Source organism: Amphibalanus amphitrite, unplaced genomic scaffold (assembly GCF_019059575.1).
Source record: "Amphibalanus amphitrite isolate SeventyFive unplaced genomic scaffold, NRLGWU_Aamphi_draft 000149F_arrow, whole genome shotgun sequence".
In the NCBI taxonomy this organism is placed as follows: Eukaryota; Metazoa; Arthropoda; class Thecostraca; order Balanomorpha; family Balanidae; genus Amphibalanus; species Amphibalanus amphitrite.
In genome coordinates, this window is record NW_024881644.1 from 892706 (window position 1) to 919759 (window position 27054).

A 27054-nucleotide genomic window follows, 5' to 3' on the forward strand; every position below is an offset into this window, starting at 1 on the left:
GTGAGGTCACTTCAAGTGACCTGGTGACCTGACCTTGAATGACCTTGGTCTGAAATTTTCACAACATGTGTAGAATTGATGTATGATAAGGTGTACCAAAAACAGCGGCGCTCCGCGCCGCCGTTTTTGAGATATTCGCGAAAAACCACAAGGGGGGTGTTCAAACACCCCCCCCCCCAGCAGGGCGCGGGTTAAGTGGAGTGAGGGGCGTCCAGAAGAGCTACCTAACATTACTGATAAGTGGGCCATTGCAAACTCTTATTACCTGATAAGAACGAAAAGAAACTATGGAGTCGAGTAAGGTCCGCAAATATACGATGCTACTGTTGTGTAACAGAGCAAAAGTATGTCTTCCTGGGATTGTGGTCGACCTAGATCGGCATAAATGAATGGGTTTTCACTAGGAGCTTAAACCACAGCTTGAATCCAACGTAGTATAAGGAAGCACCCTAATCCACCTACGGCTTAGTGAGCCGTATAACCACCCTGCAATTTGCCTTTCCGGGCTAGTAAGGCTTGTATTCCAACGGATTTGTAGCATGTAGATCATTTGATGGAACCGCGGCCGTTTAAATTACTTATTGAAACATTACTCAGTCGTTTTTAATAATTTTTTCTACCTCTTTTGTTCGGGACATTCCATACATACCCTTTGTTTTCGCAGCTCGTCTCTGTGTTTTCTCCCGTCCTGTCAGCACTCCGATGTTTTCTTTTTTCATGTTATCGGACGCCCGCTCCTCTCTTACATTGACCTGAAATAGCTCTTGTCCTCCTAGGTGCCCTTTTCCATCTCTGGGCCTTCCCCTGCCCTCCGAGGTCCCCTTCTCCGCTGTCCTCAGAGCCTTCCCGGTACGCACCGCTGGCCTGCACTGTCCCAGGGTCGGTGAGCTCAGGTTTCAGCCGGTGTCCTCGGCCAGGGTTCCAGCGATACTGCGGTGCCTTTGAAGGCGGGCGGGCCCTCGGACCACCCTGCTGGAGGTCAGTCACTATGTTGAAACCTCTCCGTCGTGTAGCCGCGATCAGTATCTCCAGCTGTGAAGCTAGTTCACTTGGATGCATTTATTTTATTTATGTTACGATGAAAATAGTTTTTCTTGTGTATTTGTTATTCGTTCTAAGTCGTGGTGGTAAGCGAAATTAAGACAAGAACCTACAGTAGAAACTATTTACCGTTAATTCTGGAACGATTCACGAATCGTTGAAATATTCTGCCCTGGAGCCATAGTGACCTTGCATGATGTAATACTCAATGGCCAACTTGTTGCCAGTTTTCCTTTACTCGCTCTTTTCCTATGAAATTTTTACCGGCATGCTGGTAACAGGTCACACGTCGAATCGACCACCTTCGATGCCCCCTCAATATTCCGTTTGACAGTGGAGTGAATGCATCGCCTCCTTTCTGTCTGAAGAATGCAATGTTTGGAGACGGGGCGCGCCGCAGAGGCACGACCGACGGATGACGTGGTTATTGTGCTGTCACCAGTGATAAGATAAGATTCTTTGCGGGGTTCGGTGGAGGATTGACCGTAGGATTCCTGGGAAAACTCGAGTACCAGCCGTCAGCCCCATGGACAGGAGAAAGTGACTTGTCCACCGGCATGCCTAATTTCGGCAGGCTTTTTTCGGCGCAGTACGTTACCCAACTATGTTGTTTTAAACACATGGTAGATTTGCCGGAGATGGGCTTATATGAATTGGGCGATTGCTCATAGTCGTAAAATACCCATTTCTGAGACATTATTTCCAAAGGTCACGGCTTTTTGTTGTAAAGGGCTGAAAGCCATCCATGTTATGCAGATGTGGAGGCGCATCATAATTCGCAACCCCTTGTATTGAGAGTGAATATTTCATCCTCATTTTCTCTTACATCTACATCACCCATTTCTTGTAATATGGGATACCAAACATCCTGCGTGTTCCGCTCGCCCCAGAACACCGCCCCAGGCATTGCATTTCTCGGAAACGGGGACAAGCCGGTGAAGTCATCCATGAAAAAAAACTCGGCCTGGACCGCCCGCACGTGACCCACTGGAGCTGGGTCGTCCGCCGGAGCTGTCACCGGCTATCAGTGACCGCCAGTCCGCTGTGGTTACTGAGTGACGTCCGAGTCGAGCCTGGAGCCGGCTGATATCACCAATGACGTCATTTGTGACGTCAGAGTGGCCTGGGCAGCCCGCGGATGGACGGGCGTGATGGAATTGATTCTATGGGTTCGGGAGTGAGGTAGTGTGGTTAGGGAGGGTTATCCGGGATTTTTTTTGCGGGGTGGTGATTGTGTGTGATTGAGCCATGTTTATGTGATTGTTGTGGATTGGGCGTTTTTGTATGCTGGACTTTGACCTTTTGGTTTCTGGTAGATCCGGTGGTAGATCCGGGTGATTTAGGTTTATGGGCGCCATTAAGTATTAACTTTAGATATTCGATGAATGGATGCTGGATGGCACGACATGCAGCATAAATGATGAATAAATTGAAATCGATTATATAGCTCAAACGTTTGTATTTTGGTACTAAAGATTCAAAGCATATAAATAATAAAAGATGAGATATAAAACACGCTCTAGTGGCGTTGTTTTGAGGCTCTGATATTTGCATGGGCATTAATGTTATGCATACAGATCGTGTTCAGCTCTTAATGGGTGTTGATCGACATTAAGCATCGCTGCCTAATGTGGTCCGAGTAGCTCTAAAACACAAACATCATCATCGTCTGAGTTGATCCTCCACTTCGGCCAAAGCCCCGTCTCTCCTGGGACCCCATGCTGGTTGCACTGACCAGTGACCCAATCGAACACATGGACCAGTCCAGTCTCCGGTCAGCAACTCGCGCGAGCCGCGCTCTGCACATGACCTTGGCTGCAAATGATGTGCAGAATCGCTCGAGCGACTCGCCCTGTCCAATCGTCAACCCAAGACGAGTGGGGAGCGCTCCTAGCACGACCAACTATATCGAGCGGTTGTCATGCAGTGGTTTGGGGCACTTGTTGGCGAGCTAGCCTTGTTTTTTGTCGGGTGAGAGTTCCCTGGGGCGAGTTTCCCGTGTGGATGTGAACGGTGCGGCGGGAAAACTGGGTGTTTGGAAGTGATATTACGTGTAGAGTGGTGATCAGGGCGGGTGATTTGTTTGATGAATGTCGCCGTATGTCTAATATGTCATGACGAGCCATTGTCGGGAATTGTATATCGTTAGGTATGGGTGTGGGCGCCATGTAATGCAGCTCAGAGTGTAATGGATGAAACTTGAGGTAGCCATATTTCCACTGGATAGCTTTGCATATGGCATCTTTTGTACATTATAGCACTTGGCAGCAATGTAGCCTTTCGTTTAAAATGTTCATCTTTATCTATAAAACGGACCTGCTGCTTCTTTGTTGGAGCTTGGCCTTTGAGACCCTGACCTGGGCGTGACGTCCTCATGGTTTGACCGTCAAAGCTCGGCACACCTTCCTGTGATTGGCTCACTCGAGCTACTTTGTAATTCCGCTCTAACATATGACTTGACATGTTTGCTGTCACGTCTGGTAGTCATGTCCCCGACCCACGCCTTCCACCGACACCGAGAAGGACCTGGGACCAACAACTCATCCTTGGAGACACCCTGTCGATTCTGCCTCTCAGCTCCCACACTCAGAGACGCACTCAGTCGCCCCTCAAACTTCAAACCTCATCCACTCGTCGGTCCTTCGGTACTCGTTCGAGTGTAGTGATGGGAGATAAGAGGCTGCTGTCTGACTGAATGAAGCAATCACGTTTCACCGCTACCCACTATCACCGTGAGGAAGAGTTGCGGCGGAGGGGTGCGTTAGAGTGAGGCGATACGGCTCACTCTAACGCAATGGACATCAGCGTCCAACAGCAGTGGTCCGCCGAGGCGTTTTACGTTCCTACAATACCCGTCACGACTATTAAGTGAAAGTCCTCTTCGTCCCGCTACCGTCACCTGTCCTCGACTGTTACTCGATGTGTCAGTTTGACAGGAGGTCCGTACTATGGAGCTGTCACCTGTCACAGAGCCAGTGCTAGGGACTGGGCAGATAAGCGGGCAAGGTCGGGCTGTAGCAGCTGGCTGTCATGCCCTCAATGAGTTCATTCGGTCTTCCCGTTGTCCTTTGAGGGAATGAGATTTGGAAGGGAGGAAAGAGGGCCGTCAGAGGGGGGAGAGAGAGAGAGGGAGAGAGAGAGAGAGAGAGAGAGAGAGAGAGAGAGAGAGAGAGAGAGAGAGATGCAGGTGTAGGGAGCTGAAACTAGACAGAGGGAAGCGGAGAAATGAGTGTGAAGGCGGAGTAGAATGTGAGGGCCACAGTAGCGGCCATCGCCGACTGCCCGTCATGCTGTCCTTGTCCTCGCCTGCTCCGTTCATCGTAACTCGCCGGTCTGACTTTGTTGAATGGCTGTGGGTGCGGCATCCACCCCGCTCTGTTAGAGGGTCAACTGTCTTGACCAGGGTGGTCAAGGATGAGTACTGAAGAGTGAACAGGGTGAGTCCTTTTCCATCGCTACCGATGGCTGACCGGGGAACCGGAAGCTCACGAGTGTGTGCTGGGCTGGGATGGTCGCTACAAACAATACGCAATCGAGATGGGTGTTGGGTATGTTGCACAATAGGCACTTCCTTTTTCATCTATAAACCGCTTCCTGTGTCGCTCTGCTTTTTTTGCATAGCTTTTCGCTTCATCCCGGTGCATATTTATCTACAGTACAACGCAATGTGAGCGGGAAATAACTCATCCAACTTAGCTGCCCGATCCCGGACCGTTGAACCCGCGCCTATCAGTGCCCCACGGCTCGGTACCGGGCGCCTGTCTTCCCATCGTTGGCCTCGCAGGCCACCACCCACCTACCATTGACCCTGCCCGGTTCCGCGTGACCCCACGGGGTGCCGGATGTCCCGCCGTGTACCTGTCAGGTCACCCGGGCCTGAGCCTGTCAGTCAGGGAGGCTGGGAAGGGGTGAGAGGTGCTGACAGCTGCCCGAGTCACTCGCACACGGACAGGTCACGCTTTACTTTGTGACATAGACGTTATAGCGTTATGATTGGCATGAATAATCCGGAATTCTTACCACACATCAACCTTATTATTGTTCCGTGTGACTACTTGTCGTATGGCAATGACGATTGTTTCGTCCGGTCACATTCTTTTCACACTACGAAGAAATGCTTTCTTACAGTTTCTGACGAACCGACGATAAATCATGAATCATTTTACACACCCTGATAATGGGCATGATTTAGCTTGAAATCTCCAGAATAAGAATAATAATGTTGACCACTGACCTACATACATATCTCTGATCTCCCCTTCCCTATAGCTGACCTCCGTTCTCCGTCCCCCACAGGACTTTGACCTCGAACGAAAGATCGATGTGGAGATCAAGATCCGCGAGGGTTCCTCGCGGCTGCTGGCGGCCTGCAAGCACCCGCAGCAGTCTCTGGAGGCCTCCAAGACGCTGCTGACCTCCAACGAGCGCATGGCCACCTACCTGACGGAGCTGCAGCGGAGGAAGGACGTCGGGCACACCGTCAAATGGTGGGTCAGCGGGAATGGACCCGGGGGCGTGGACTAGGGGAACGGGGAATGCGGTGTCGCGGAGGAGATATGGGTCAAAGAACGTTTGTTATGGGTAAGAATATGTGCTAGTGCAGGGTATAATCGCTGTCCATCGTTCCTTTCCGAAGTGTTTGATGAATTTTTGTGATAGTGATAACCGCTGATATTGGCCGCCCGTCGATGCCAATCATGCATTCGATGAAGTTTCCCATGCTCAGATCGCTTTGTGTCGCTACAATCGGCATAATCCTCTGCAGCTGGGTGACATTTTCGCCGAAACACCGGCGTCCCTCGGTGTTATCGCGACAAGCAACTAGCATGCGTGATTTAAAATCACCCTGGTATCGTGCTTTTGGCAGTTCGCAGTTTTTGGCCGATCAGCGATAGAAACCAGCTGATGTCAAGTATGGCACCGAAGAACAGTTAGGCCGCATTTCTTATTAACGAGGTTTACGCTTCAGTTTGTTATAACTCACCGAAACCAATACCTTTCAGAGAAATCACTGTTTCGACCGCTCTGTGTACTGTCATGCCTCTTTCTTTACTGGTTCTTCACAAACTAGGGCGCTGAAATATTAAACTCCCATTAGCTGAACCGCTTTCATCAGCGATTTTCTTTGATCACGGACCATGTCATCGCCACTTTCAATCAAATAAACACTCGAGAATCCCGCTCCAGATGAATATTAGCTCAAATAAACACGGCCGACCACGCTCTCCAGAAACTGGCCGGAGGGCGTCTTTGGGAACGAACTGACGCGGCGTTTGCCATACAGTGGCCGTCGCTTACAGCCCGGGTCTTCTGTCCGATTGCCTCAAACCTCCGTGCCGCAGTAACCGAGCAGCCCATTCGTCGCATTCGTGACGAGTCGCTCACGCAAGGCCGTCGTTTATTGTACCGCCGGTCGTTCTGTCCACTGTCTTAAGCAATGCTCCGTCTAATCCTGAGGCTGTGGTTGGGCCGAACTCGTACTGTTTTACCCGCGGGAACCTCCTGTCGTCTGGGTCTGGTGTGAGACCAGTCCGGGGCCTTGAGAGGTCCGCTGCAGAGGCGACTGTGACGGCGGTGGCCTCAAACGGCCCTACCCGTCGGCTGCTGATTGAAGTACCAGATTGGCGTGACGCCTGCAGAGGAGCGTCACTCCGCGCTCTGCCGCGTCACGCCGCTCCCCCACCGTCACGGCCGGTGCACGCGCCTCACGCACTGACCACTGCCGGACTCGGCCGTCACGGGTCAGAGGAGCTCTCTAAGAACGTCTCTCGGCCGTATTTACACTAGCCAGACGACAGAAACCACCGCAATCGTACCGCCTGCGCCCGGTAACGTTACTTTACCGCCCTTGCGAAACGTTATTCCACCGCCGCGACACCACAACCTCCGCCCTTAACCACTCGAAAGCCTGCCGAGGTTTGGTGTTTGCAGGCAAGGGCAAACGGCAGAGCGCTGCCCCACTCGGCCGGAGCTGCGGTTTGGGTGCTGAGCGGGTGCTGATAAGTGCCGAGTCGTTCTGCGTACTGCGTTACCATCTGTCGTTTGCGGCAGTAATGAGAGATGGTGTAAACACTGTGTGGCAGTGTGCGTCATTGGGTGTGGGGCTGGGGGTGATTCACTCATGCGTGATGGGCGTGTATTTGTGCTAATGGATTTGCGGAGTCCTCTGTGACTCCGGGGGACCAAATGTTTAGAAAAGACTTCTGAATTACAAATACACCGATGCTACGACTTTTGTTACAAAATTATTTTCGGTGGTTGAGTTTTGTCAGTCAGTGCTTGATTTTGTGATGATTCTTAAAATTACTTTTTTGTCGAACAATCTGTCTGCCCTCTGCCTCTAAGACCCCATCGCAAAGTCCAACGCTGCATTCCACCACCCATGCCGCCGCCACCCACCCATAATTCACTCACCCCTCACCCAACTTCCATATAGGTACCTCTCCCGACCCCGCCCTTTCATTTCTCCCTCCCATCTCCATCACCGTATGTCTGCGCGTCCGACACTGAAATCTCCGCCCTCTCTGGCCCGGGTCACGCGCACACGCTGCAGTCCAGCCATAGTGACCCCGGCTCGGTCACGCTCGCACTATCATCCGGTCACGGCACCTCGCTATAACGAGCGCACGCGCGATAGATCTGGTCCGCTGCGGTAGGCTCGCCGGTGGGACAGAGTCTGCAGGATGGTTTATGGGCCGCTGATGGGTGTGGCTGTGGCGGGACGGGGCGGCGGGAGAGGGGGAGGGTGCGATGACCCGCTGGGGGCTGGATTAATTCCAAAACTGGTGCGTGATTTGGTGCTTGTCGTCTATTTGTCAGAATTCGCCGCCTATTTTAGCAGCGCCATTTACTCGATCTAGCATCTGACATCAGTTACCCTTGCACTGCAATCTGCACCACTCCTTGTACCAGTTTCACCAATCTCTCGTCGTCACGCCAATAATCAGCCCTGCTCACGCTTACCATTTATTTCGAATGCATAACTCGTGACCAAACCACGCTATTCCTACATTTGACCGACCGCCCTACCGACTTCCTCTTTCACAACTGTCTTTCATCGAGTGTTATACCACCCGCGTTCACAGTGGCTACCAAGTCCCGAGCGGCAGAAACACAGATGTGACGTCCCACCCGAATCCCGATAGCTGTTCCGGGCGTCGAGGGCTGTCCAAACTGCGTGCACGGTGCATGCACACTGCACAGCCTGGTGTGGAGGTACCGTTGGTGGCCAAACCACGTGATATCGCACACCCAGGACCTGGTGACGGCTCATTTAGTTCGTGGTGTGTGGGCTGGTTGCATCACTTTCAGAGGAAGTGTGGTTGGGACGCGAAGGGTGAGTTTTTAGATGTTTTGGACTGACGACCATATGGTGGATGGGCGGCGAATTATGCTGTGGTTTGCGAATGGGAGGGGGAAACTGATGGGATGTTGAAATATTTAGTGAAGTATTTTCACATAGTCCAGTGCCCACCAAAGCGCAAGGATTGCAAAACACGTTTCCTGGTTACTTGAAATCTTGCGGAATGGCAAACTTGATTCAGTTAAGCATAACCATAAAAAACAATGTTTTAAAACATGTTATCTCTTCACTGCTCAGGATGAAGCAGAGCCTTCCCCAACCGTGATTCAGTTCAGTCAGTCGGGATGGCTCCGCCGCATGGCCCGTCCCTCGGCACATATGTCATACTACTGGAATGTGGGGCAGAAATGGAATGTCTCCTCCGGAGTCCGGGGAGCGAACCTCAATTCGACTGATGAATAGAGAGGGGGGGGGGCGACCGCCCTCGTGATACCCAATCCCGGGTCATATCTCTGGCGTGGAATTTCTCTCTTCTCTCTCCCTTCGCCTCTCACCCCTCCCCGCACACGCATCTGTTCGGTATCTTATTCCAAGTTCATCTCAGTCCCTCCCCTTCTCTTGCACCCCTTCTCGTTCTCTGCCTCCTCCGGCGCCGCCTCTTATCTAAGGAAAGCGAGGAAAGATGACAGGACGGCTGAGAAGAGGAGCTCCATGGGGTTTCGCAGGTCCCCCGCACACTGGTCCGGATGTGGCACGCGCCCGCCCCTCTCGGAGCCACGTGCCATTCCGCGGCGGAAATTGGCGTGGCTGATCAGTGTTTGGGCACCGGGGAGACACGGTGGACGGAAGGGAGAGAGGGTGGGAGGGAGAGGAAGGGAGAGGAAGGGCAGTGTTTCCGGTCGCTAGAGGAGGGTTGTAAGTGGTAACTACGACGCTGAGTGATTGACATTTGGCAAAGTCCCGTATTAAATGGAGTCACTGTAGGTGTATTTTTGTGCGTCTTCGTGTGCGCGTGTGTGGTGGATGGTTTATTGAAATGGATTGGTCTGAGCCAGCTTGATATTTTGTGGATGCCGCTGACATTTCATAACCGTGTTATATCTCGAGGTTGATGATGATATCTGCTAAGTGCAGAGCCGGTGGTCTCGTCATGTTTGTTGATGTGTCGTTTTCGGCATGCCTTTCAGTCGATGGATGTCTTTTTGATCGCTTTCCATAATGAATAATTTGAATTTTTGATTTTAAAATGTAATTCTTGGCGCGTGTTTCACAAGTTGGTCATAAACAACCTTCTTATACACCACTTCTACAGCATCTAATTAGCCGAGAAATGACGTCACCACTTTTATAAACAACCCACTGTTTTGCTAATCTGACCCAACTTACTTGCTCAACATGTGACAACACCGCATCCCTCCATGCCCCGCTGACATCGCGGTTATTTCCCTTTCTCGCCGCCAGGCGGCCACACATGGCCAATCTGTGCGTCTCGGACCTGCGCATGCCGCTCATCTGGAAGGAAGAAGACCACTTCCGGAACCGGGGCGACTTCCGGCGGTTCGCCGTCTTCTGCCTGGTGCGCGTCGGCACCGACATCTTCGACACGACGCTCATCAACCCGGTGGATCGGTCGATGACGGATGTCTGCTTCGACGATGTGTTTGTCTTGTGAGTTGGTGGGAGAGGGAGGTCTTGAGTGGAGGGATGGAAGGTAGGGGTGTGGTGTAAAGTGGAAAAGTGAGGGAGGCCTCACAAGCTCGGATTGAGCAGTCAGAGGCCCACCTTAGGTGGGGCGAGTCTGAATAATGTAATCGTGCCGAGTATCGGTCCCTTGCTGGTGTTAGTGCCTCCTTTCGGGTGACATCTGTTAGGTTTTTAGGCTTGCTGACCACTAACCAGGGGCCAGAGCCCATATCAACACTGAATTATGCATTGCTAATATTAGGTATAGGTATTCCACGAGTAGGCTAATTATATTTCATCGTGCACGCCAATATCTTTCAAAAATCACCGTCACAGGCTGTTACCAAGCACACATCGCCCTTTAAGTGAGTCCCCCCTCTGACGTCACCATGAGTGACAGCTGGCGGACGGCACTGAACACTCTACTCATTAGTCACTGATTAAGTCAGTGATCGGGAGTCGACCTGGTGACACCACTTGGCGATCGGTTAACCCCTGTCAGCGGGACGTGGGCCGGCCAGGGGCCCGCTGAAAAATCACGTCACCTCTCCCATGGCCGATGACTTCCAAATTAGCGTTGCCACGGCGACAGGCTATGTTAAGAAGTGTTAGATTTTGTACAGGGTGCGGTGTTACGAGACAGCAGCCAGGGGCTTGCACGGAGAAGCGTCGAATTCCTAGATAAGAGTCATTAATGAGGTTTTTATTCAGTGGATTGAGGCTCCTCACTGAGGTATCAGGAATGTGAATGAGTTGGTCTGTGTTCGATCATTTAGTAGTGACGTTGTCAAGAATGGTATGCTTCTCATGAGGGGAATTTTGGACAGATGCAGTGTGCAAATGTCATCGTATATATGCTAATGATTGTTGGGCCTCTGCTGGATAGTGTCAGTTCTCCTAATCTGGGTATTTAAATACCTCTGCCAGTGGCGCTAGGGCTGGTTACATTTCATCAGAATCCCTCCCTAGAATCCCTTATCACGGGTCCGCTTCAAACCGTTACGGATCAAACTGTCTGCTTTTCTTCGCTTTTAGGTGACAGCTGCGATGACCGACCTCCACCCGTCACCATTTAGCTCGTGATGGTCCGCGCCGACTCCCGCCATCTCGTCTAAACGCTCGGTTCACTCCATCTCTGAAATATCTCGCTCGCGCCATTTCTCCGAGAATCCCCGCGCCAAGCTGCGGTCCGACGCCCCGACCCGCTGACACGCCATCTGAAGCGACGAGCGGGGATGTCTGCCTTGCTGGGCGGATATGATATCTCGGTAGTTTATACTATGGTTAAACAGGCGCTTATTAGGTCTGTAGGGACCGGTTGGCTGCTGAGGATGGGTAGGTGCTGCAAAAGGCGGGGGAGGAGACCACTGGGACGGCGGGTAGGGACTTCTCCAGTTTGCAAAGTGCTGTCACCGGGTCTGATCAATCTTTGAACCTGTTGTTGGTTTCGGTTCACTTCAAATGTTCTGGAATATTTATCAATTTATTAATGACGTCATGTTCCATTTTTCCTGGGATGTTGCCGTATCATTCTGTTCTTGCTTAGCCGTGCACAGTCTGTAAGTTTACCTTCGTTTTCAGGACGTGGAATAGCTTCTCTCGATCAATATTGGCTGCAACATTCTGGCTTGAGGTTACCCATCCACATCTTCAGTACTGCGTCATCATTTGCCCCCACTCCCACCGCCACTCCAGGCCTTATCCTCACACCCAGCTGGATCTGGACCCCTCCCCTCCCTTCTCCACCCCACCCCTTTCCGGCCCCCCTCACATCCGCCCCACTCTCCGGGGAGTTTATTTATGTGATATGCCTGCTGGTGAACAGACGGGTGCGGCCACTCCAAATGTTTTACGTCTCTGTCAGTAGCGAATGCTTACGATCGCTGTAATAGCGGCGGTCGTGATGGTCCCACGGAGTGATTGATGTGGCCACTGGCCGGAGTTCTGGACAGGACAGAGTTTGGAGTGTGTCTGGAAGGCTGGCTGGGATTTACGGAGCACGTTTTATGTGTTGGATGTTTTTCATGTGTGATTGTCTTTACCATTCGGTAAATGATGGTTGGAATTTGGAAATCATGGAGCACGGGTTGGGGTAAATCATTATGCGGTCTCGTCTGAGTTCTGACCCTGGTCACTTTTCATGATGCCACAAGTGTTACATTGAATTTCAGCAGCGTGACATATAAACTGAATGTTAATTTTGTCTAGGGTACAAAGCATAGTCAGTGTTGTGTGTAAGTTGGCCTTGACGTCTAGAAAGTGGACTGTTGTGATGGAGGCGAGACTGTTGAAAGTGGACTGTGTGTGGACTGTATTTCTCAGGCTCCTTCTGACCGTCGTCCGTTCTTCTCTCTCGCAGCAAAAAGGTGTCTCCTGACTTCACCTGCTCTGTAGAAGTGTACAGCCACGTTCTGCACGAGGATCTCAGCATTGCGAGCACTCCGCGAAAGATCCGACAGACGCTTCACAGCTCTATCAGCCGGACAGTCGGCAAACGGCTGGCTGCCAGCCTCAAGGACGAGCTGAGCGAAGAGAACAGGTAGGGACATCTGGCGACTGCTCTGTGCTGCCACCTTCGGGAGGGGCGGAAAACCTGACGGGTGGTGCCGTGTAGCTGACGGAACTGCATCGACCAGGTGTCAGGATTTGTGCTTAGCGATGCTTAATTAGCTATTGTTCGGGATCATATTTAATGAGTTAGGCATGCTCTTTCATGATGTCTTCCCTTTATTTAGCTCCTTTTCAGCTAGAATGCTGCTGAATTAATCCACATTCCCTAAAAGCACTAAGCAGGCCAGTTTGCAGTACTTGTTTTCCTGCTAGCCTTTGATTTGGTCTGGCTTTCCTCTATCATTCCATTTATTGGGTTTGTTTTATATATTTTGTTTAAGAATATTCATTAGACTTGGTTTCTGAAACCCATGACGCAACAAGGAAACTCCTTAACCCTCGCCGGCACAGGCCATTTTGAGTCCTTCGACGGCACAAGGGGGGGGGGGGGGTTGGTACGCCCCCCCTCGCGTTTGGCCCCTGATCGAGCTAGAGCTTCGCGGAAAAAACGAGCGTGTTGCCCGTCACGAGAGGAAGCCGATGATACCCAATTTTAAGGTCCTAGGTCATCGGGTGACCTTCCAGGTCAGGTCAATGACCCGAAAACCGGGAAAATCGGGACCTGCTAGAAAGTCGTAAAGTGTGGCTGCCATGTGGTTTTCCGGGGTGCTGATCACGAATATCGTGTTAGTTTTGATCAGAGATGATGTCTTGAAGCATTTAGACCAGGTCGGGTCAGGTCAGGTCAGGTCAACCGGTAGGGGTTGTGACGGGTATTCGTAATACGTGTCAACCGCCTCGGACAGCTTCGTAACATGTTACGAAGGCACCAAAACTACTTCGTAAATGTTCAAATGGTTGCTAAATTCGAATTCAGCTCCAAAAACTAGCCTAGAAACATGTAAAACTCGAAAAAGTGAGCCGAGGTCACCCGAGGTCACCAAAGGTCAATGACCTGACCTGACCTTCAGGTGACCTTGACACCCACCCTAATGCATGGGAGCAACATCAAATCACATGTTTGAACGTTTGAAACCACGAAAAGCTTGCAAACGCGCGGCTAATGCGAGCCGACATGCGCCGAACCGCGATTTCGGCCAAACATGGTCACAGAAAAGAGGTCACAGGTCAAAGGTCATTGGGGTCAGGGTCATGAAATTTTCAGGGTAGGTGTACAATTGATCAATGCTAAGGTACTGAAAGTTTCGTCGCGATCGGCCGCTTTTTACGCGAGTTATTCGCGAAAAACCTTAGGGGGGGTGCATCAACCCCCCCCCCCCCCCCCCTGTGCCGGCGAGGGTTAACATCGATAACTGGTGATAAAAGCTTTTAATTTCTTCGCAGAATCGTTTAATTTAATGTGATTAGATTATCACAATGCTCCATTTTCGTTGTCCCACGGAGTTGATGCGACCCACCTGACTCATGAACCATGTCATAGTTTCAGTTTGTTGGTCTGTCAACATGACATCACTCGAGGCGTCCCTGCCCTTTCTCCGTCGCACACGCCCCGGCCACAGTATAATGTAGGCCTACCACTGACGTTTTGGACCACAGACCACACGTTTACAGTATACACAGTACACACGGTCAGACAGGCCGCACGGCGGGACCCCACACGACCCTCCTCGGTGCCACAACAAACAGCAGACCGCCGCAGACCGCAGCTGTGGCTGGTCAGCTATGGTAGAGAGGTGGCGCTGCCTGTACCCTTTCCCCCAGTGTCGGGATCCAGCTGTGTTCCACTCCTTCCAGCGATCGCACTCACTAGCTGTCCAGCGACCGTGACAACTAACGATAAGTTAGGTATGGTGGGGATTGAGCACAAACATTTAGATGTGTAGTGGTTATATTTAGGCTTTGCGAGAGAACTGCGTCTAGGGATAGTTGTCACAGTTATGCAGCTTCGAGTTAATGCATTCAATCTTTTATTAAAACGTACTTTGATCTCCCTGTTGACATTACCCTCCCACCCCATTTGCCTCCCCACCCCCATACGCACACACGCAGACACTTCCCCCGCTTACCTGATTTCGTATTGATCCTGACATATTATGCCGTCACAAGCCACTTTAAGGATTCATTTTCCGTTTGATCTTTTCGCAAAGTCGCCGGACACATTGCAGCGTGCCTAATCATCTAAACTATGCCAAACACGCATACCTCGCCGGGAACGCACGGATATCACTGAGTGTGCGACGTGCGTGTGGGCATTTGTCAATATCGCGCCATCAATAACTAACCCGAAATTACAGAGCACGTCATTTCCAACCCCATTTCCTTCCCACGCAGGCCACTCGATGTAGCGCACTCGTCTGACTGCCCGTTCGGTGAGCGGCACCCGCCTGGGTGACTGTTCGGTGTACCACGCTCGTCTGATTGACTGTTCGTTCGGTATCCCGCCACGCTAGTCTCGCTGACCGTTATTGTCTCCTGTTACAGCGGACCCCAGTTCCGGTGTATAGCTCGCGCCAACCTGCGAGTCCAGGAGGTGGATGAGACAGTGCGCTCGCACGACCTGACCCTGTCCGGGGATGAGGCCAAGGCGGACCTGCCGCTGTTTGGCCAGATCTGCTGCCGACTTGCCGCTGAGCCGTATACGCGGCTGACCGATTCCGTCGCCGGGAAAGTGATGACTAAGGTGAGGGATTCACACAGGTGAAGGTGGTATTTCACACTTAGAGGGTTGGATTTCACACAAGTGACTGTGGAATTTCACACTAGAGAAGAGGGGATTTCTTACAGATGATGGGCTGAGCCTAGGTTAAATGTAGTTTCACACAGATGAGGGAAGCCTTCACTGAGGTAACAATGTTTGTTTTCAAACAGGTCAGGGGCGACATGTGAACAGCGAGTACCACCGTGAGCCAGTGAGGGGTGGTTTTAGTCTCTTACAGTCTGGGTGCGCTCGATGGGCTTAGCATAGGCGGGCGTGCGGGTCATAATTCCACATCAATAGCTGCGGTAGCTGAGTGTAGTGATTGAGTTGATTTTACCGTATTTTAAACGGAACCCAGCCTCTTGGTTGCATGTGATGCGAATCATTCTTTGACGAGTAGCAATCAGTTCCTTGGATTCTTTATTCCACCGGTTGGAAATAGACGCCGGACTGAGTAATTATGCAAACCTTCTGTGATGTGCCCTTACGATTGCAAGGTACCGCTGAACAATGCATTGCAGAAAAGGAACGGCAACGCCCATCGGAGAAATGTATGCGCCGGGAATGAATTATAAACATCGAATAACCTCCACACAGACACACAGTCGTATCGCACCAAAACTCTTGCTTTTCATGGAAAACCGGAAAACCGAGGCATCTCACAGGCATTATATTTCAGAGTCGAACCTTCAATCTGTCCAGTCCTCAGTATGTGCCTTCTGACGAATCGTTGACTGATGTGTGTCTAATGATTTTGTAAGTATTTTCCTTGAGTAATTTTGCGGACTGTTAAAGCATTGTGGCGGACTAGATGGACGGCACACACGTCAGGTTTTCTTAGAATAGCCGTAAGTGCGTCAGGGAAACAGAGGAGGTGCTCTTTGATGCTAGAGGTAGACAACTCTGAAAAAAAATTGATATGACGAATGTCAAAGGACGGTCTCTCTTGGCGACTCGGCCCGTCCTAGTGTGAGCCAGTTCAAATTCGAAGCTTTATTCCACATCTTGTATGGTTTGATTCTCTCAGTTCGCCCGTCCCTGAACTGTGGACGCATTGTCTTCAGAATGAATAGGATCGGCTTTGAATCAGCAGATGAATAGCACATTGGTATTGTTCTAGCTATTGGGCACGCAGAACTTGGGTAATAATGGTGAATTAGCCTGGTGCATCCTGAGTAATATTTCATGAGTTGGAGTAGCTTTGGTTTATGCGGTGAATTTGCGGGAAACGAATTCGACCGTTTTAGTGCACATCTTATCATGGGTGGTGCCTGGGAGGTGCAGGTTTTATTCAATTAGACCAGGTTTTATTCATTCATAGATGAAAATGCTTTTGCCGGTAACATTTTTGCGTATTGATACTAGTTAGGTACACCATTGTTTAGTCATGTGTAGATGTTTCTAAATTTATTTTTTTTTCCACGGGGAATGTCATATTATTCTAGCTTTGTTATTCAGCTTTTGATGAGTGATGAGTTATCCAAGAGCTCTCTTCTGCAATATTTCACACTTCCATTTTCTTTGGACGCCATTTCGTTCAGCACTTTTTCCTCGGATGTCAGCTCATTAAATATCCAAGTATGAAAATAACCAATCGTCTGTGACTGCGACATTTCCACGAATAATGTAGGCCTAGTTGGCATGATTTCATTCTCGTCACGGCGTTCCAAGTTGACGGGCAAGTTTGGCGGCGTCGGGCAGTCGGTGGGCCGTTCGGGACGGGGCCGAACGGCCCGGGTTGTCCAGGGTGACGCCCCGTGCCTCACGAGCCTCGTGCTATGACTAGCTGAGCGACAGCTCGTAGAATTGGACGGTGTTGCCGCGTCGGCCTTAGCTACATTCGCACTTCATCGACCCGTACGGTGGTTGGCGGTTGAATGTTCTTGACTGGACGAGGTGCAAAGTGCCGGCCTTTCATTACGTTTTAATGGAGAAAGTCAGGGAGCGTGCTGTGCATTAGGTTCGTGCAAGGAATGTCATTTGAATACAGGGCCATGTGGTGTGCCATTTTATTGTACCTTTTCGCAATGCTCACTGGTATATAAAAGAGTCGCTAATGCGAAACAGACGAAAAGTGTTTCAATGTAATTTGATGCACTCCATATAATGAAATAGCTCGTGCATTGACAGTCAACATTTTACTCTTCGTGACATAATAACTGTTCTTCTACCTGTCAAATTTGCCTTCTCTTGTAACTGGCATTGTTGAGTATTTAGTTGTCTGTCGATTCGGTGTCGTTGCGTCATATACCATAGTGACGCATCATTCGTCACTGGTAATGCGTCAAAATGTACAAATGTAAGACAGAAATTCCGCTTCTAACCACCAAGTGCCGCGATATCCTGCAAATTTTACCGTCTTTTGCACGCGTCGCTTCGGCACACCCCACTGCAAGGCCCACCGAGGGGTTTGTTTTCTAAACGCAGTTCTGTTAGGCAAGTTGAACATTGTCCGGCCCATCAGACACTGTCACACCGGTTCAGACACTGCCCTACCGAGCAGACCCTGTCCGGCGGCCAGACCGTGTCCGCACTGCCTCCCTGGACCCGGTGTGGCAATGCGTGTGTGTCCACCTGTGTTCCATCGGGACCGCTCAGCGGGGGTGGCGCTGGTAATGGCGGCTCCATTACCACACGCGGCTGGCTCGTGCGGCCGAGCAATTTGTTAGCGTCGGGCGCCGGTCGGACTGTCTGCCTTTCTTCGCAGTGGAGGAGGCTCCTTTCCTCGAGCGACGCGTAGGAAGGTAGAGAAGGTGGGGAGAGATTTAGCTTACACCCTGCTGTGAAAGGATGGCGATGGGAGGTTTTGGATGAGGCGACACTGAGTGTGTGGATGGGTTAAACGTTATTGTTAGCATATACACACCTCTGTAATCTGTATGCAGAGGTCTATGCTGCTAGGCATCTATAATTTGATAAAAAAGTTTGTAAGTTGTCCATTCGACTCGCTAAATTTTGAACGTTGGGACGTCGCGGTAGCAAAGGCTTGACTAATGAGCTGCCTTACTAGCATTATTAATTTCAAGCTTGCGGTTGGGTTCGCCAGTGGTCGGTGCGTTGTGTCCTCACGTACTCGTTAATCGAATGAGCTTTCCTGCGACTAACGGAGAAGAATACGTCTTGCTAGATATATTTTCATTTTAAACATATTTTAACAAGCACATGCAAGGTATGACGGGGATAGCATGATACTTGACTACCCAAATCAGTCATATCTATCGTAAAATGTAGAAATCAATCAACAATTCAGTGATCACCGTTTATGTTACACGCCCACGTTTATAAACGTTATTCGTATACTATGAAAACAGTACCGTAAAACGGGGCTATAAGGGACAGTGGGGTTATAGGGGACAAATTTCGGGAAAAAGTTTTGAGGGATCTGGGTAATACAGTGAACGAGAAACAAAAGGAAATAGATATATAATATGAAACACTGATGTCTGGACATGCATGCCACATCACCATTTCCAAGATGCTTGTTGTTGTTCTCATGCTATGAGCTTTTGAAAAAAGTGCCAAATTCGCAACAAAATTGTAACCCCGAAAACTTTGCTTGTGGAAACACAACCACGGACTCTGGGACCTTCACAAAGGTATAGTCAATGACCACATGTATCCTGAAGATGCCCATGAAATTACATCCATGTGCCCTCCTTGCCTCATCCTCATTTCCGCTTTTTTCTGTTTCAGGTAGATTTTGATGTCAAAACGGGGCTTTAAGGGACACCGTCATTACCAGTCAAAGCGAGGAGTTAAAACAAGGAAAACATATTCGAAAGATGTAATCATGAAAGCTGTGGATGCAGTGAACAGAGGGATGCCTTTCAGGGTAGCTGAGCAGAAGTTTGGGATCCCAAAAAGTGTCATGTAGGCACAATAAGGCACCTGCTACCTGAAAACCGGGCCATCCCACATTCCTTGGAGAGGACAGAGGATGTCCTGTGGTGTACCCCTTCTCAGACATTGTGCAAAAGATCCAAGAACCCAAATACCTCACCAGGGGAATCATGGAAATCAAAGAGGTCAAGGAATACAATGAGTGAGCTGATATCAAACACCTCCAGCTCCAAGGAGCTGCCAGAGACTCTCTGCAGTCTTCTGGTGGATGGTGTTCTGGAGTTCAGAATGGCAGGAGAATGCCTCATTATCAAGTGGTTGTACTCATATCATTTGTGTTTTGATAATAACACATTATTATGTTTCCATATTTGAGTTTCCTTTATGGTATTTATGTTGAAAAAGGAAGTTACCTTTTCCGTCCTCCATTGGAAACTTTGATGGATGCCAATCCATTGTATGTGCACTTAAAAAACAAATATTTTGCACAGGAAAGCAGTAAACATTTTTAAAAACATAGTCTGTGTCCCTTAAAGCCCATTGGATGGTGCTACTAGAGTTTAAAAGGCCATAACAGTGCTCGTCCCTTAAAACCCCGGTGCGGGGCTATAAGGGACAAGCAACAAAAATAAAAAAAATCATACATCTATGATACCAATAAAATGCATATTATGCCAAAAGACAGACCTAGTCAAGACCTGAAAAGTGACAAAGTTTGAAGCCTGTGTAAGCAATAACCTTTGAATGACAGGTTGTCAAAGTCAAAACCTGTCCCTTATAGCCCCGTTTTACGGTAGCTGAAACCCATTAACATCACATAACAATACGTATACGACACTGCCTTCCACGAATAGAGTTTATATACATTATGCATGCATATCAACAGGTCAGAACAAGAAAACAGCAGTGTTCGAGCGCGCGGCCATCGAGATTACAGAAACACTTACAGCCACGCCGCTCGATCACACAATAGCCCAACCGTACATACGCGCACTCAGCAACATAACATTCAGACTTGCTCACAATATTTAGGTCTTACAAGCGTGTATTCTGTATGCATTCGCTCGTCCAGACATTAACCAAGGACAACAAGTTAACAACATAAGTTCCACTCACGTGATGTTCAGCCCACATCAGTGCTGTGCTGACCCGCCCCCTCCCCGTTTCACAGAGGGATGGCGACTGGTCCGAGTCCCATGGCACGCTCAGGGGCTATCAGCTGCGACTCTATCCTTCGGTGGAGTCCAGAGAAGACGAGGACGAACCTATCTTCACCGCACCCGTAGACAAGGTAAGGAACCAACAGACGGGGAACGCTCGGCCACGGCCGATAGGTTCGCTCGTCTTTATCTACGTGGTAGTACAGTAATACTCAATCGGTGAATGCTGCAATAGTCGGACTAGATAACGCTGGAAGTCAGAAAGGGTAACAGCATCTTCGTAGAAGCATGGCATCTCAGTAAGGCGGATGTCTGGTTTCGGTCTTATTACATTACCGCGATTCACAAAGCTGGCCCTGGCATATAATAGCCCGTCTCTGGAGGCCTGCCGTCAGAGGCGAGACGTTATTAACACTTCTCGGAGAAACGACGATTCTATCTATCCACCAACGCTACAGACCTCGATATGGGGCGCTCTGCAGGCCTCCTCGAGCCAGTTTTGGCATGTTCCTGACGGGGGATTATCGGTGCTGTTCGTCTGGATCTTGTCGGATGATATCGTACGGAGTTGGTGCGCATAGTTGGGCCATGGAGGTGGCCAGGCGCTGGATTAGCGAGACGGGGGCTCTGGTATCCGTGGCCGATTCGGCTCGATAGGAGAACCTGGAGTTGGAGTGGTTATTATGGAACCCTGCCGTGAGCTCTGTCAGAATTCATCCCGAGTTTCGCCTGACAGAATGACGGTGGTAGGGTCGCTAGCTTCGTACTGTACGCAGTCGTGATTGGGGTTGTTGATATAGATTGGGAAAGTATTCCTGCACTCATCTGTTACATTGTCCTGTTGGGTATCTCCAGGAATTAAACCCGGAGTTATTGAGTTTGGACAGCACTCATTCACAGCTATCACCAATACATTGTCCATCGTTCATTTAGACGGCACCAGTGACCGGGCACCTTATCTCTGCCACCGCTAGTGACATCCCTGGAAGCCTTATACCGCCACTGCTACCCCGTCCTGACACGTCCTATCTGCGCCCACCGCCGCCTCAGAGGTAGAGCCTGTGCCACTGTGTGACCACATCACTGGTGCTGAGCGCGCGGCCCCACTGGGTGGGCTGACCTCCGGCGCTGCTGAAGAACGGGCCGAGGATCACCCGTCCGATGACCAGATCGGTACGCACCGGGCCGCGCATCACCACACTCAGCACCAGGCTGGCGTCGTCGACGAACCCTTGCGGCAGCACGAACCCGAAGCTAGCGTTGTAGAATGGCTCCTTGGAGCCGGCCAACACCGGCGATCGCTTGGTCTTCACCTTTTCGCCGGCGCAGCGGAGCGATGCCTTGACAAAGGTGTCGTATTTGGCATGCTTCTCGAAGGTTTTCTGTGGGAGACGGTGGACTGATGGTGAGACGCGCAGCTCGCGCGCCTGCATGACCACCACGGAGAGGCGATCGTCGGCGGCCCGGTAGGAGAGCGAGACCAGCAGACGGCCCAGGGTGTCATCCGGCTCGGCACGGCGCGTCAGAGGAAGAGCGAATCGCTCCGGCGTCTCTCCGACAGTTCCGTCTAGTGATAGAAGCGCGTGGCCGACTGCCTCGTACGGACCCAGACGACAAGCCTCTCGCACAGTCACCCGCAGGGTCTTGGAGCGGAGATCTTTAGTACGCAGCGGTAGTGCGTAGTCGAGGTTGTAGGTCGGGTTGAGGTCGCCACTGACGACGGGAGCCTTCTTGACGGGTTTGCAGTCGGGGAGGAGGGTGATCTCAGTGAGGACGTCGTAGGCGAGGTGGCCGCGCGGCGGCAGGCTGTGCACCGACTCCAGCTGCACTAGCAGCCGCTTCAGGTGCGGGTTGAAGCTGGCGGCGATGGTGACGCTGCCGTAGATCTCGTTGGCCTGTTTGGCGTCCTCCACCCCAGCGCTGGGTGGCGGCGCGGCGTCCCGGGTCAGCGAGCCGGCGCTCTCGTAGTGCGATCGATCGAACCCGTGCTGACTGGCCCGCGCGAATCCTCTCCTCTCGCTGTTCTGTGACTTCAGGTCACGCAGCGTGAACTTCGAGATGTCCGCGATGGTCTGTGCGTGTCGCATGACATCGGGTCGAAGATTGTTGGCCTTGATACCCTTGCTCTCCTTTTTCTTCACCTCTGGCACGGCAGTGACGGTAATGTCTGGCACGGAGCCGAAGTCCTGAGCGCCGTTCTGAGACGCACTGTCCAGGTCCGGTCGGTAGAGTCGCTCGCGGGGCGGCTGCACGCGGTCCAGGTGTGCCTCGGACACGCTGAGTCCCGGCGCGACTCCGAGTCCCGGAGTCAGCCGCGTCAGGTCCGGCTCGGAGTCGCCACTGACTCCGTCCGCACCGCTGCAGCTGTCCAGCAGCGCCTCGTCCGAGACGTACCTGGAAACGGGCGGTGTGGGTCATCAGAATGGCACTCGGGTGTGTTGGCGGGAGGCGTCGTGAGCGTAAGAAGGCGAGTGCTTCTGAGTTGTGCCTGGCAATGGGAGATGCGTATTATATGTAGGGCAGATTGTAGAGTCATTAGTTGGTCATTAGTTGTCAGTAAAATGATGTAAGGTATTTTGAGCTGCAGGCTGATACAGACACTTGCTAGCTTCTGGGTTGGATTAGTTAGGAAGCACTATATTTTGGAATATCCTGGTTATCAAGCTGCCGGTGTGGCTGGCAATAAGGCCTAGGTTCCCTTTTGGGCACCTAATCCACACATTTGTAACGCTGGAGTACCTTAGTATCTTTCTCCCAACATGGATAAGCTAAGCTCTCTACATGATAGGACCAAGGATATCAGTTCTATTGGTTTAGCTATCGGCACGAAGGAGTGCAGCATACTGGCAGCCAATGGCACACTATTGGTCTTCACTGGCAATTTAGCGCCAATCTGGAGGTTCCGGTGACCTAATTCGTGTCGGCGCCGACGGCTCGGGAATGCATTTTAAAATGCCGCCACTGAAAATACCCTTTCAGACGCGGGCATCTGATTTCATTCAGCAGCTGGCTGTCAATTTCCGCCGGGACGATGTTTGCGTGGGCTTACCATGCATAGACGATATTTGATCTGAAGAACCAGGGTACGCACCGATCCTGAGGTTCATATGCTCTTAATGAGACGGAAGTGAGATATCGATGCTAGAGCATCTTGAGATAGGATCATTCAGTGGACCAGGCGCGGGTGGCGCCGCGTCCGACTCGGTGCATTTATGAGGAACGTTAGGTTAGCCATGACTGATGGGCATATTTTGTAGGTAATCTTGTTTAAATCTGAATCAACAGTTGTCTTCCGTTTGGAAATTTTATATGAAGGTACTGGCATCATTTTCGCTAACATGAATCATTTTCATGAAACGTTTTTTCATGAAAATGAAACGTTTTCATTAATGACTCAGTGTTTTTCTTGTTACGTGTTCGGCTGCGGTGCCTGCCATGTCCGTCCCGCGCGGGGTGCCGCCCCCCGGCTGTCGGCAGCTCCGCGGTGTGCGGGGTGCCGCCCCCCCCCCCTCCGTCTGTCGGCAGTGTTCCGTCCGCATTACACGCGGGTGCCCCCCCCTCCCCCCGTCCGCGGGGTGTCGCCCCCCGGCTGTCGGCAGTGCACAGCTCGCGGCTCGGCTGTATCGATCGAGACCAGATTGACACATTGCTGCCAGGTGTTGGCGGCACAGTGTGGTGGTCACGACCCACAGGTGGCTGTGGGCGGCAGCGGCACGAGGAGTCTCCTCGGAACCCTGACCTCCGCCTCAGTCCGTCCTCTATAGTGATGCATGATGATTGTCTTTTTGAAGTGCGACTGGATGCCGGTTATGAGGGAAAGGAGCTTTGGGATGCGTGGAAAGACTTGGGAATTATGCTCGTTGTAGGAGTTATTATTGCCTTTTCTTGAAGCATCTTTTAATTATGGAGATTTTTCATGTTTTTCACATCATGTTCCTCGACCACGTCCTTTTTCCACGATATCCTTTTTGACTTTTTTAAAGAGCGGCCATCACCTTTCCCGCGTCCATTATCGCCAAAGAGAGCACCTGTCGGCTGTCACCCGTGTTGCCTCGGTGTCACCTTCATCAGAAGAGTCGTGGGTGTTTGGTCTCTCCAGCGGGTAAATGAACGGTGGGAACGCACCGCTGCTTGATTGGCCCTGGCTGGTCGATGCGCTGGGTAACCGGGACCCGGGTGGCAGGTGGTGGCGTACATAGCCGCTAATTGGAACAGGGAAGGAGAGGAGAAGAGGTGCGCGAAGAGAGGAAGATGGAGGTGCGATGGATGAGACAGCGGCGGATGGTATTATGCCGACACGCTGACGGCCAGAGAAGGACGGAGATGGAGAGGACGGGAGATGGGATTGGAGAGCGACATAGCGGAAGGGGGACGAGTCACACCGGGGACGGAAAAGCTGTGATGCCTATCCTGATTCAGAGTTTGACCCGACCCGATAGAAGGTTCACTGCTGCGTCATGTGACATAGACCTAAGCGTGTGGAAAGGCCCGTGTTGGCGTCTGAGTCTTTTATTGCTTTATGATGTGGTTGGTGGGCAAAAACAAACGAACCTTGCTCCGGTGATAGACAGTAATTGAAACTGCGGCTGGCGGTAAATCTCCTTTAAGCAGATTGCGCTGCTGAATGTTTGTGGGCCGCCCTTGCTTGCGCAGGCATATTGTTCAAACAAAGCGTCTCTGGTGGTACCCTTACCAATTACCATGCTAAACTGTCAGGTAACCCCAGCATTGTAGTGTCGGCTTGAAGTTAGGATCTTAGGAGCGTCATAAGCTGTTCGGATTTACATAGCCCGATTAAATACTTCTAAAATAGTTTTTTTATATATTACCAGCACTGTTTCGATGATAGGCATTCCCCATACAAAGTACCGATTACTTTTGAAGTGCTAAACCTTTCTGATTAAAAGCAAAAGCATGGAGAATTTCCGTTTGTTTCTTTATTTTGCTCGGAGAATGTACAATTGCTTATAACGCCGAAAACTGTGTATTTGTTCTGATTTTATTTCGCTTACCGGAGCACTGCCGATGTTTAAGTCGAATTCATTTATAGCACAAAACTTGTTTTGGATAAGCACTATACATCTTGCATCGGTTTAAGTTTAAATTATCAAAATAACCAAAGGTTTGTGCTCAATAGTTAAAAACACTAATCGCTAGAAATATGTTTTTTCTATTGAAAAACAAGCCTGAGTTCCCGGATATGCAACGTTTTTCAGTCAACTTTTTACCAGGGCTAGGTATTTAAACTCCTGCGTTATTTATTTTCGATGTGCAAATTTGCCTCTGAAATTTGGCCATTTGTGTGAATCTCTCGACCGCTGCGTCCGCGGTGGAATGCAGCTCGATAGGACAGGATCAGTGCCAACACTGTCCTTATCGGGCCCAGCTCAAAGGTAAAGGTGGCGGTCGCATGGAGGGCGGCAGATAGCGTCCTGACGGCAGTGTGGGATCAGGGCCGCCTCCATGTCCGTAAATAAACTGAACGGAACGGGTCCCTGGCCTTGGACAGCGATGGGTGGAAGTTTGTTTTGCAATACCTTGCTCCAGCTTGTTTTCCTCTTATTTTGTAAAAAAAAATTGTTTTTAAATGGAAAATTGCCGACCGTTTATAGTCACGATATTTGATCGTGGATTTTAACGGCTAATTCTATCGATACCACTGACTTTATTGATAATTTCAGTCATTACATCGATACTAAAGTTTGAAAATAATATAAATGAGTTATGTGCGATGTTGAATTATAGGGCTTAAAATGCTCTAAAATCTTTCCCTGATTTCGAAAAGTAGAAATGCACTAGAAAGACTGAAATGTGCCTATTGTGTGCGCCTAAGAAATTATACGGCTCGAGTTGTTGTGTGCTCTAGAATGCCGCGCTCGATCTATCTAACTCTTGTAATATTCATTAGAGGACTTCAGTCTGTGGTATCTACATGGGTTTCAGCGAAAGTCTGCTTGATGATAATGTGATTGTTTGCTAATAATTAATGATCATTGATTGTACAGTGATACCGAAAAAGTAACGCGGAAGAATGCCAGGTGACATTTTATAACCCCTTTTCAAACTTTTTACCACATCACAGTCACTCTCGAGACGGATGGTGGTATGAGTAGCGAAATTGAGGTGTAACGCAATGTCCATGAATCACGACCTTTTCCGCCCATAAAGTAATTGCACGGGTGACCCCCTCACCCCCTCACCCCCCCCCCCCCCCCAACGCACACCTGCCACAGCAATCGCATGTTCTTCTCACCTGTTTTGGCATTTGACCCTGAGGCGCGTTGTCTCATTTTTCTCGTCCGGGTCGACTGGCCGACACCACTCGCTGAGTTTCTGACACAGTTGCGAGCAGAACGCCATCACTCCGACGACTTAACGGATAGGGCCGCCTGTTGACAACCTTTGCCAACGTGAACGGCAGTTCGACGAGCTTTCGGCAAATTAATCGTCCGTCATTCTAATAACATGTTGTTGCGAAAATTAATTTAATTATATCGGAGAATGAACTTGATTCAAATATTTTTAGAGTTTAGAGACGTTGTGAGATGGGACCTGAAATTGTTCTTGCACCGTCTTTAGAAATTATCTCGGGTACTATCTATATCGCTTGCACGTCCTCAAGCACTACACACTTGATCACCGTTTACTTTCACGATTCGCACTTATCACTGGAGGCGTCTCAAATCACGGTTTGGCCCAAGCTCAGCGTCACCGCGTGGCACACGGCTACCGTTTGCTGGCGCTCTCTGCCACCGCCGCCACCGCCGCCGCCGCTACTGATATACTGTTCTGCCGCGCGCCGCCGCCGCCGCGCGGCC

At 50.5% G+C, this 27054-nt stretch overlaps 2 protein-coding genes across 4 annotated transcripts in view; one reads left to right on the forward strand and one right to left on the reverse strand.

Moving 5' to 3' along the window:
• LOC122382872 (rhotekin-like) overlaps nt 1-27054 on the forward strand; it is a 94543-nt gene that overhangs the window by 59266 nt on the left and 8223 nt on the right. For all 3 annotated transcript variants that reach the window (XM_043368733.1, XM_043368731.1, XM_043368732.1), the window contains exons 2-6: nt 5338-5528; nt 9806-10012; nt 12387-12566; nt 15020-15218; nt 20248-20367. In XM_043368733.1, coding sequence (XP_043224668.1) covers nt 5338-5528; nt 9806-10012; nt 12387-12566; nt 15020-15218; nt 20248-20367 — 897 coding nt within the window. The remainder of the gene's footprint in view (nt 1-5337; nt 5529-9805; nt 10013-12386; nt 12567-15019; nt 15219-20247; nt 20368-27054) is intronic.
• Nucleotides 20361-26640, reverse strand: LOC122382871 (synaptotagmin-1-like). The gene is made up of 2 exons (XM_043368730.1): nt 26490-26640; nt 20361-22630 (listed from the first exon to the last, which is right to left on the reverse strand). The coding sequence occupies exons 1-2, from the start codon at nt 26594-26596 to the stop codon at nt 21283-21285; spliced, it is 1455 nt and encodes a 484-aa protein (XP_043224665.1). The 5' UTR covers nt 26597-26640; the 3' UTR covers nt 20361-21282.